At 46.5% G+C, this 11,137-nt stretch overlaps 1 protein-coding gene across 1 annotated transcript; it reads right to left on the bottom strand.

The window, feature by feature from the left end:
• Positions 1–500: 500 nt before the first annotated feature.
• Positions 501–9,692, bottom strand: LOC148825465 (globoside alpha-1,3-N-acetylgalactosaminyltransferase 1-like). Its single transcript, XM_088926316.1, has 4 exons — positions 9,686–9,692; positions 9,471–9,549; positions 2,709–2,843; positions 501–1,134 (listed from the first exon to the last, which is right to left on the bottom strand). Exons 1-4 carry the CDS (start codon positions 9,690–9,692, stop codon positions 501–503), a joined length of 855 nt encoding a protein of 284 aa, XP_088782442.1.
• Positions 9,693–11,137: the final 1,445 nt, after the last annotated feature.

The raw sequence follows: 11,137 nt of genomic DNA on the forward strand, positions 1-11,137 counted from the left end.
AGGACCTTGTGTTATATTGCAAATAGGGAGTTTTTATTTTGAAAGCTCTTGAACTGTATGACAAAATACAGTGACAAATTACGTGGCCCACACGTCTCTCCTCACACAGAAAGCGGGTCCATTCCAGGAGGCATCCCTGGTTTTGCAACCCTGAATCAGATAAAGGGGTCGGAAAACGAAGGGATGGAATGAGATTAAAATGTGTGTGTGTTCCTGTAAGGTTGAACCGGCTGCTGTTGACAGTTGATAGGGGGGATGTCAGAGGTTGGTTAAGCCACTGTGGTATGCTCCCATAAACAGATTCAAACCCAAGACGCAAAGCCGCCTCTGGACGAATCGCTTGGACGTGGACGGTTTTCTAAACCCGTCCGAACCGCTAACGTGACAAATCGTCTCCGGGAAAACGCCTCATAACCTGTGAAAGGATGAGCCCATCATGCCTCACTTTCGGTCAGTACTGCTGGCTCAAATGCACATCCGGGAGGATCCACCGCAGCTGTCTAGTTATCCCGGACTTCGGCGAGGTTCTTCCGGACAGTGGAGAAGCGGATGACCCTGACCTCGTTCACACGCTGCTTCTGGTCGTCCCAGATGTACTTGGAAGAAAGCAGCTTGGTGGGCTTGTTGCATATCAGGTACTTGTTCAGGTGGCTCTCCTCCTGCCAGGCCGCCTCGATGTTGTTCCTCTTGTCCACCAGCAGGTTCTCCTGGCAGGTCTTGACCAGCCAGTACACGTCGTCGATGAGCCCCCCGAACACGGCCACCTGGAAGTAGAAGTCGCCTCGGTTGAAGGGGACGTAGGCGGTGGGGGCCGGCCGGCGCTCATAGGGGAACTGGTCCCGGTGACTGTAATAGAACCAGGTGGTTCTGGAAGTGCATGTCCATGTAAATATAATGGGCTCCCCCCGGATCTGCTCCTCGATGGTCTTCCGGATGATCTCCATCCTCCTCAGGGAGATCTCCTGCCAGCGGTCGAACTTGGGCACCCGGATGGCGGTGAGGTTCCTCCCGGGGGCCAGGGACACCTTCGGCACCTCGCCCGGCTGGTCAGTGAAGACGTAGTAGTGCACCCGGAACCCCACCAGGTAGTGCTTCTCCGCCGACTTGAGGAACCCCTTCAGGAAGCGCATGTACCTGGGAAAAGAGGGAGGATGGTTCGGGAACAGAGGGGACGTGGTGGTTAGTCTTTGCTTCCTCGCGGTGATGGGGGCCCTGGGGTGCTATTTCGCATGATCTCACCCTGGGTTAGAGTGGGTTTCCTCTGGGTGCTCCGGCTTCCTCCAACAGTCCAAAGACGTGGTGGTGGGTAAATTGGTGTCTGGGGAAAATTGTCCCTGCTTTGAGTGTGTGTGTGCGCGCGTCTGTCTATGCATTTGCCATGAGATGGACTGGCGTCCCATCCAGGGTGCACCCTGCCATATTCCCACTGCTTGCCTGGAAACCCCACTCTTTTTTCTCTACCCCTCGGAAGAGATATTTTCCCTTTCCAGGGCCTTTTCAATAGCGGATCCTAAATTTCAGCCCTGCTAGAGATTTTTCCTGCCGACTCCTTTTTCCAGGCATTTTTGAGAGCTTGCCTATACGAAGTGAAATATATTCAAAAATCAACATCAAGAGTTTAGCCCCCCCCCCAGAGCCAGTTAAATGTGCCAGCCTGAATTTGTGTTTTACTAAAATGGTTTACCCCTCAGTCAGTGGTTAAGGAATCCAGAAGTGAATTGCATCGACCTCTCTTGCCCTTGAGTGAACTTGTCTTGCACATAAAAAGCTCATGAACACGTAACATTTTCGACAATAATAATGCGGTACAACAACAATGCAATACCATAATACAAAACATTCAATGGCACCGCTCAATCAGAACTTCAGTACCATTAATAATAATAATAATAATAATAATAATAATTGCTTACACTTAAATAGCACTTTTCTGGACACTCCCTAACTCTTCACAGGTAATGGGGAATCCCAGTACCACCACCAATGTGCAGCCCCCACCTGGATGATGCAACGGCAGCCATAGTGCGCCAGAAAGCTCACCACACACCAGCTCTCAGTAGGGAGGAGAGCAGAGTGATGAAGCCAATTCACTGATGTGGATTATTAGGAAGCCATGATTGCTAAAGGCCAATGGGAAATTTGGCCAGGACACCGGGGTTACACTGCTACTCTTTTCGAGAAACGCCCTGGGATTGTTAATGACCACAGAGTCAGGACCTCAATTTTACGTCTCATCAGAAGGATGGTGCCTTTTTACTGTATAGTGTCCCCCGTCACTATACTGGGGCATGAGGACCCACATGGACAGCAGTGTGAGCGCCCCCTGCGGACCCCACTAACACCTCTCCCAGCAGCAGCCTCAGCTTTCCCAGGAGTCTCTTCTCCAGGCTCTCACCTGCTGAGCTCCAGTGGGGTTGCCAGTTGTGAGCTGCAGAGCGATATGGCTGCTAGCATTAGATTTGAATCAAACAATTAGCTTGTGAAGAGTCTAAAAATGACAGTAGTAATAAGAGGCCAGCCTCTTTTTGTTTTAGTGTTCAACAATAGAACGCTTTTAGTTAGAAAGAAAGTAAATGTTCTCTTAGTCTTGATACAGGGGATCTGGAACAGTGCCTCCTCCCAGAGTGTAGGAGAGCACATTCTAAAAGAAGTCACGGATACAGAAGACATATTTCTGTTAAGTACTCTTTGTGATCAACACGTCTTACTTGCCGACCGCGAAGACAGTGGTTGCTATTGTGAGATTGAGGGGCTTGTTAATGCTGTCGATGATCAAGGGGTCAAAGGTCCCATCCCAGACGATAGGAGCCAGCCAGGGGGTGACGGTCAGCATGTCTCTCATCCTGGGACACGAGCGAGAGGCGATCAGAGATCTGGAGACCCCAGTTCCAGCTGGCGCCTCATTTTCACTTATGATCTCAGGGATTGAAAACCAGGAGGTGACGGTGTTATGACACAGATGGGATGGGAGACCTCCTGGGAAAAACTAAGGTTGCTGCTGGAAGAGGTGTTAGTGGGGCCAGCAGGGGGTGCTCACCCTGCAGTCCATGTGGGTCCTAATGCCCCAGTAAAGTGATGGGGACACTATACTGAAAACAGGCGCCATCCTTCGGATGAGACGTAAAACCGAGGTCCTGACTCTGTGGTCATTAACAATCCCAGGGCGTTTCTCGAGAAGAGTAGCGGTGTAACCCCGGTGTCCTGGCCAAATAACCCATTGGCCCTTACCAATCATGGCCTCCTAATAATCCCTCTCTATGAATTGGCTACATTACTCTGCTCTCCTCCCCACTGAGAGCTGCTGTGTGCTGAGCAGACTGGAGAATCATCCAGGTGGATGTTGCACATTGGTGGTGGTTGTGGGATTCCCCATTACCTGTAAAGCGCTTTGAGTGGAGTGTCCAGAAAAGCACTATATAAGTGTAAGCAATTATTATTATTATTACTGACCAACAGATGGAGCTGGGCATCGTTAAATCTGTGTGAGCTGGGATGGCATTCATCACACATTTAAGTCGTGCTGTTGTAGTGACAGGCAGGGCATGTTACTTCTCCTTGATCCAGCACAAAACGCTTGTCCAGTCTTGCTCTGTGACACTGTTAGGACATCAGGGAGGTAAATCTGTCTCGCTAACAACACCTCTCATCCGCTTCATGGGACTGTTATTAGGGAGCGGAGCACTGCTCCAGCTACAGCGTTCAGGGGAACGTTTCTGCAGGTCTTTCCTCCCGGCGGCTGTCAGGGTGTATAACGCTGCCCTAGGCTAGGACTGTTAGCCCTTCATTTGCTCATCTATGGACAGCATGTTACACTCATGCGCTTTGTGACACTGCTTCAATATACATAATTTATACATTTTATACATAATGTTTCTGGACATTTTGCACATCTTTTATTGCTTTACAGTGTCTATAAACATATTTTGCACACACCAATTTTGTCAACTTTATTTTATTTTGAATTCTACGTACTTATTTAATTATTCTAATGCTGTGGTTATTCTGATTTTAGCTTAGTCTGATCCTTGCTTTTCTTGGGCTGGGCTGCTGTAACGCCTCAATTTTCTCTTTGGGGGTCAATAATGTCGTGTCTTACTTTGAAAGATCTCCAGCAACAGAAATTGACAGTCATACGGTTGTCAGATATACAGTCCACACAATTATTGGGACATCGATGTCCAAAACATTTCCTCTTTACAAACAAGAAATGTGTATTTGTCGTCTTTAGTGTGAGTGATATAGTAAGTAAACTGCTATATGTATTTTATTTTGGGGATAATTCCATTCGTGCAATAAGATGTCTGGACTACATTCCCCAGAATCCTCCAGGGGATGAAGGAGCTGCTGCTTTTTTTTTTTAACCTGGTTTTAGTCCCCTTGCCAATTGTCTTCCCAAAACTGGTCAGATGACTAAGGGCAGCACTTCCTTAACCTACAGATTACTGGGAAATGTGGTCCAAACTGGGCTGTGCTCTTACAGTACATCTAGTAGACATTTGGGTCCAGGCCAGTGATTATAAGTACTGGAGCTCTGGCATATCCCCCTTAACTGGTAGCATGGAGAGCCCACACAGACTACATTCCACCCTGGTGATTAAAGATCGGCAAGCTACACAGTAACTAAGGCCCATGATATCAATAACTGATTCACTTAAGACATTACGTGCCCATTACCCAAAGACCACTATGGAACGCTATTCAAATCAGGGGATGGAATGCAACTGATGGAAAGAATACGATACAAAACTTTAGAGCAGACATCACTTGAAATTCATTATTGACTGGAAGCCAGTGCGGGGATGCGAGGACTTGGGTTATTCTGAAGTAAGGTATAAGACAGCTCCAGAGATAACAAACAGAATCATTGTCGTAGAGAGGTACTTCAAGATATGTTCACCTACTTCCCGACTGGATTAAAAAGGGATAAATCTTAAGACAAGCGTTTTACGTAAGACATTGTCAAAATCTGTACTCTTATAGCATTAAGGGAGAGACTATACAACCATTTTGTCCCCATCCGGACCAACGCATAAACTACAGTTAACAGTTCACTTTTCATTTCCATAAGCAAACTATTTTTAAATGTTTCTCCAAGTACTGAAAATGCAAATGTTCTCCAATATCTTCGAAATACAACCATAAAGTTTGTTTTCACAACAGCACAACTTGTTTGCAAGAAACAAATCAATTGCATAATATTGACAACAGCGCTTCAGACAGAAACTGCACCGTGGGCGTATTATAAATCAAAATCAAAACATAACACCAATGTTATTTTCAACATCCCTTGGAAAAAAAAGCACATTTCCAGAGTAAAAACTAACTTTACATGCTAAAGAAGCACACAATAAAAGTTTTTTTCAACTGGCTAAGGAGAAGGCTGATATAACAAGTAGAAATATTTATTTCACATATTTGGAAGGCAGAGAAAATCCTTCCAAGACCAGTCTTCATTAAAAAAAAAATCACACACAGAATTCTTTAGATTTGTTCAATAATCTCGGTTATTTTTTCATCTAAGGCAGCAAACACACAAGAGAAGACCTGGAAAGATAAAATTATATCCTAGGTGTGCCACAACTTGCAAAACTGACTTTTGAAAAATGTTTTTCCCCCCGTTTTTGTTCTGGATATTTTTATCCGGTGTTTCTGGCTAGATGTCCAAGGGGGTCCCTTCAATTCAAGACCCTTGCCAGGCCTGTTCTGTGTATCCTTTCCAAGTCAAAGTTTGCTGGGCCTGAAATCCCATTTCTGAGGTTTTAAACAGTTCAAACTGAACTTGCTAATGCATTTTCATGTGTGTGTTTTCATTTGGTGCTTCCAAGTCAAATCATTCTAACAAGTTAGTTCACAAGATAACGTGGGGTTGAACTGATTTATTAAGGATTCTTTTATGATTTAAAGATGACTTGACTTTTACCACAAACTCACTGGAAATGTTTCTCAAATGGATGAAAGACAATACCTACCCCTCTGGACTGACATTAATCCCTGGAATGTTGTTCCAGTATTTCCTACTGTATTTGGGAGGGGCACTAAGAAAAATAGAACGGAGAAGAGCTGTTATTATTGAGAAGCCCTTAATAAAAGGAGTTTAAAAGGCTTTCTTTTTAAATTCTCCCAGGCTTTGAAGTACAACCATGTGTGGAGCAGATCAGGTGCTGGGAAGTAAGTTTTTTTATGCAAAAGTATTCAACATAATTCCAAAGATTTGTATCTAAACCTGGGCAGCATGCTGGCACTGCTTCGGAGGGCTGAGGCTTTGAGTTCAGTTCCTGAAGCACTGTTTGCGTGGAGTTTGCATGTTCTCCCTACATTTCGTAGGCTTTCCTCCCACTGCCCAAAGACATAGCAGTAGGCCATCTGGCTTCTGGGAGAAGAGGTCCTGGTGCGAGTGTGTGTGCGCATGTTTGCGTGTGTGTGTGTTAATGTGTGCTCTGCAATAGACTGGCGGCCTTCTAGGGTGGATCCTACCTTGTGCCTGTTGCTTGCTGGGATAGGCTCTGGCTCTTCCATGACTCTCGAATGACCTAGACATATATGTCATGAATCTTAAAAGGTCTTGATAGGAGCATCGCTGAAGTATACTTACCATGCAATACGACTCAGAATCGCTGGAGGTTTAGTGCCTAAATATCTGTGGATGAAACAATATCAGATATTCATTACAAATGTGGGGATGAACCCTTTAACATCATGTTTTCTAAACCTTATAACTCCTGTTCCTGTATCTCCTGCTATATCACGTGGAGGAAGACCTCATACTGTACGCAGCAGCACGTGGTCACACTCATGAAGATAATCCAAATCATGCAAAGTGCCTTTCTGTTCAAGTTCCCATTCAACGCTCTGAGGATTTGCCTGTACAAACAGGCTCTTAACTGAACGTGGCAATGTCAGTGTACATCCTTGGATCATGAAGTCATACTGTACTGTACACAGCAGTGTGTTCGGGAAAGATGGGGGTGTCGCAAACTCGCCTTCGAGTTCCCCCGAAGAGTGATGTGATGCAGCCCTTCCTGCTCACTAGTGCCTGTGATGATTAAGGCAATGTGAGGTACGGAGGAATAAGTCCAGGTTGTGCAGCAGACATTACACCACAGAAATGTTCCAACGTGATCTGCATGCAAAGTTAACAAATACGCAGTATTTGTGGGCAAAACCGACTGGAAGTCGAAAGGAGTATTTGTACTGGATCAAAAAGAGACAGATCCACAAGCCTGCTTGTTTACAGTGTCACAGGGCCGCTTCACCTCACCGGACATTTTGTTGCCTCGTTCTGAATCACAGAACATGGTGCTGGGCAGACCTGGAAATGTGATCTATTTTATTATGTGAATTGGAGCTTTTCCAAGTTACTGTGCAGATGTTTTTTTTTCAATTTGAAATGCACTCATCCCTCATCCACGCTGAATATTTCTAACCCCAAACTATAAAAACAGCGTTGCCCGCTCCTCTTCAAAGGGATAACTGGGGCCAGGTGGGTCAATAAAACAACCTTTATAAAGCCATCGGGACTGACTTAGCTCAGCCCTGCTGGATATAAAACTCACTTCAGCTCTCGTCTTCACCATGACCTTCCCAGCACTATTGACTCAACCCTACAAACACAGACGCACTCAGAGGATAACACACATATCTTCACAACGAGCAGCTAACTTCTTCTCAGAACTACAAAACACAGGGAAAGAAAGCCAAGAAGGAGCTGAACAACCATTGCCAATTTCCATCCTATGTCACGCCACACAGATTCCCATCATGCTTCACCCTTGTTCAGGCCATTCTGATCATTTGAATTTCTTTATGTACCCAATCACTAGGACTTTGTCTCATGAGGTCTAGAGGTCTTTCCTTCCCTATTCTTTAGTCTATTGGAAAGCACAGCTTGAGTGTGATGCATTTTGGCTTAATCCCATTTCACGTGACCACGTGCAAGAATCTGAATAATTCAGTGTATGCAAAACAAAACGTTTGAACGCTTTCAGTCTTGATTTTGATTCATCACCCATTTGTTTAGTGAGGCAGCTCATGCAGAATGGATTACAAAAGAATGCCTTTAGGGATTTTTATGCTTACTATGGCACTACATAATCATTATTAATTGTTCTATTATCCTTATCTTATCACTTTCAGACACATTTTGTGTTAATGTGTCTGAAAGAATGAGGATTGGAAGGCAAAGCACTTCAAGCAACATTCCAGGGAAGCACTTCAGTCAGCCAACTCATAAGAGGCAACTCTAATCTCATTTCTCCAAATTCATTGAGAGAGAAAACACAGACAACTTCTTTAAAATGAAAAGTGAAACACTGAGCAGGGGACAAAAGTGCAAATTGCAATGAAGAGCACTTGGGGACCGAGAACACGAGACACTTCTTTACACAAAGGGTGGTGAAGGTGTGGAACAAGCTGCCCAGCCACGTGGTTGAAGCCGATACCCTGGCTTTTCTCCAGACACAGCTGGGTGAGGTCCTCCAGTCAGGACAGGAGGCTCTTCTGTACACAGAGGGGGGTGGGAGGGGGGAACAAGCTGCCCAGCTGCGTGGTTGAAGCCGATACCCTGGCTTCTCTCCAGACACAGCTGGGTGAGCTCCCTCCAGTCAGGACAGGAGGAATATTTTGCTCAAAGAAACGCCACTCAGGATGACCAAGAGGTGAATGGATTGTCTATGCCTTAGGCAAGAAAGAACAACCAGCACACCAATAGTCCCACCCACGGCTCTCTCACTGACACTGCAACACACCACCCACACAACCATAAACCACCGGGCGTTATCATTTGAGTAACTCAAGGTTACAAACACCCCCTCAGGGGGGTGGGGATCTGAGCACAAATGGAGAGCTGAAATACAGGAGAAAAACAGCCATGCAAAGGCAACATTCTGGCAACACTGTAACTAACACTGTAAATAACTAAGTTATTTGTCTTAGCCTATTATTTGTTATTTGTCAACGCATTGCAAAACTGTAACTTTTGGGTTGCGCAAGCAGGTAAAAAAATATATGATTCAGTGGTGCAGTTGCTAGCATTGCAACCTTAAATCACTGGGGGCTCTGGGTTGCATGTTCTCCCCGTGTCTGCATGGATTACCATGGGCTGCTCCAGCTTCCTCCCCGAGTTCCTGGACATGCTGGTAGGTCAATTGGAGTAATGTGTGAGTCAATATCGGTGCGTGCGTGCGTGCATGCGTGCGTGCGTGTTGTAATAGACTGGTGTCCTGTCCAGGGTGAACCCTGCTGGTACAGACTGCAGCTCCCCAACGACCGAGAATTGAAAGAAGCAGCTAGAAAAATGCATGGATGTACTGTCTGTAAGCCCATAAATACGAAGTGAAATGTAAAGTGGTGATCTGTTAATACCGCCAAAGCATGAGTATTCTTTGAAATTCTTTTGACAAAATAGACAGTTTTCTCAATCTGGCCGCATCAACCCCGGCCAAGCTATAAAGAAAACTCTGGGCTGTACGTACCCGAATGTCACTATTACCCCCAGGACAAATCCTGCCAGGGCACACTGCAAATACTTGGAGGTGGTGGTGGCCATTTCTCCTGCACAAAGAAACAGAAAATTAAAAAAAAAAGACTATGACTAAAGGAGGGTAGAGATGTCGGGTGTGATGTCACTGTGGCTCGGGTGTGATGTCAAGCCAGTGATGGACTGGCGTCACAGCAACCGGGTCTTTACCTGGCATGGCGCTTTACCTGCGGCCAACGGTGGGGGAAAAAAAAGGGGGAGACACACATCCATGGTCCAGGAGCTTTTTGAAGCCACTCCTTTCCGATCATTTGTGACAGAACGAGAAAGGCTCAGGTTTCGACTCAAGGGGTCAACATGGGGCGAGGTCACATCTGGCTCGCACGAAGCAGAATTTCTACCTGAACGCCGATTTGCTGCGGCCTCGTACTGCGGGCCTCCGACAGAGTGAGCTGTATCTTCCAAAGGATTCAGGCCCCCCGTACACCGGCAGCACCGTGAAATGTGATGTCAAGCCAGTGACCTTGCGGTGGATTGGCGTCACAGCAACTGGGTCGCCAATGATGTCATTGGCACGGTGCTTTACCTGCGGCAAACGGTGGGGGAAAAAAAAGGGGGGAGACACACATCCATGGTCCAAGAGCTTTTTGAAGCCACTACTTACCGATCATTTGTGACAGAACGAGAAAGGCTCAGGTTTCGACCCAAGGGGTCAATGTGGGGCGTGGTCACATCTAGCTCACACGAAGCAGGATTTTTACCTGAACGCAGATTTGCGGTCCCATACATGTTATTGACATTAATTTTGACTGACGGTGCCGGTCTTCTTCCTTCATTATCTACTGTTGAATTCCACTGCCCCTCAAGTGTCGGACTGTGCTGTTACCCCCTGTTCTGCTCCCCCTCTTCTCCCTACAGTATATAAGGGGGGGGCACCCCAAACTTCCTTGCTCTCTTATGCCCCCTGGCCAGCTACAAGAGACTTGATTCAATTCACGATGCCTTATTGGCATGACCAATGAATAAGTCAGTGTTGCCAAAACATACACAATTAACATAAGATCTACAGACAAGAGACTTCAAGAGACTCTCTCTCTGCCTGCAGTCTCTCTCCTTCCTTATGGACAGCAGCCATATCACCCTGTAGCTCCCCCAGCTGGCTGCCCCCGACTTGAGCTCAGCAGGTGAGAGCCTGGCCAGTCCCTGGAGGGAAGACTCCTGGGAAAGCTGAGGCTGCTGCTGGGAGAGTGGTTAGTGGGGACAGCCGGGGGGCGCTCTCCCTGCAGTCTGTGTGGGTCCTGATGCCCCAGTATAGTGAAGGATGAGACGTAAAACTGAGGTCCTGACTCTCTGTGCTCATTAACAATCCCAGGGTGTTTCTGGAAAAGAGTAGGGATTTTACCCCGGTGTCCTGACCAAATTCCCCCCCTGTCCTTTACCCATCATGGCCTCCTAATAACCCCCCTCTCTGAACTGGCTTCATTCCTCTGCTCTCCTCCCCACTAAGAGCTGCTGTGTGCTGAGCGGGCTGGAGCATCATCCAGGTGGGGCTGCACACTGGTGGGGTTGGAGGGGATCCCCATGACCTGTGAAGAGCTTTGAGTGGAGTGTCCAGAAAAGCGCTATATAAGTGTAAGCAATTAATAATTCTCTCTTCCTCTT

The sequence above is a fragment of the Atractosteus spatula genome, chromosome 10 (assembly GCF_055471065.1).
Source record: "Atractosteus spatula isolate fAtrSpa1 chromosome 10, fAtrSpa1.hap1, whole genome shotgun sequence".
NCBI classification, from domain to species: Eukaryota; Metazoa; Chordata; class Actinopteri; order Semionotiformes; family Lepisosteidae; genus Atractosteus; species Atractosteus spatula.

Excerpts from the sequence above, each read along its gene's own strand:
- LOC148825465 (XM_088926316.1), bottom strand. Across the intron at positions 2,844-9,470 it reads GGGGTAATAGTGACATTCGG|GATGAGAGACATGCTGACCG; the intron begins GTACGTACAGCC and ends CTCGTGTCCCAG. Across the intron at positions 1,135-2,708 it reads ACTGTCTTCGCGGTCGGCAA|GTACATGCGCTTCCTGAAGG; the intron begins GTAAGACGTGTT and ends CTCTTTTCCCAG.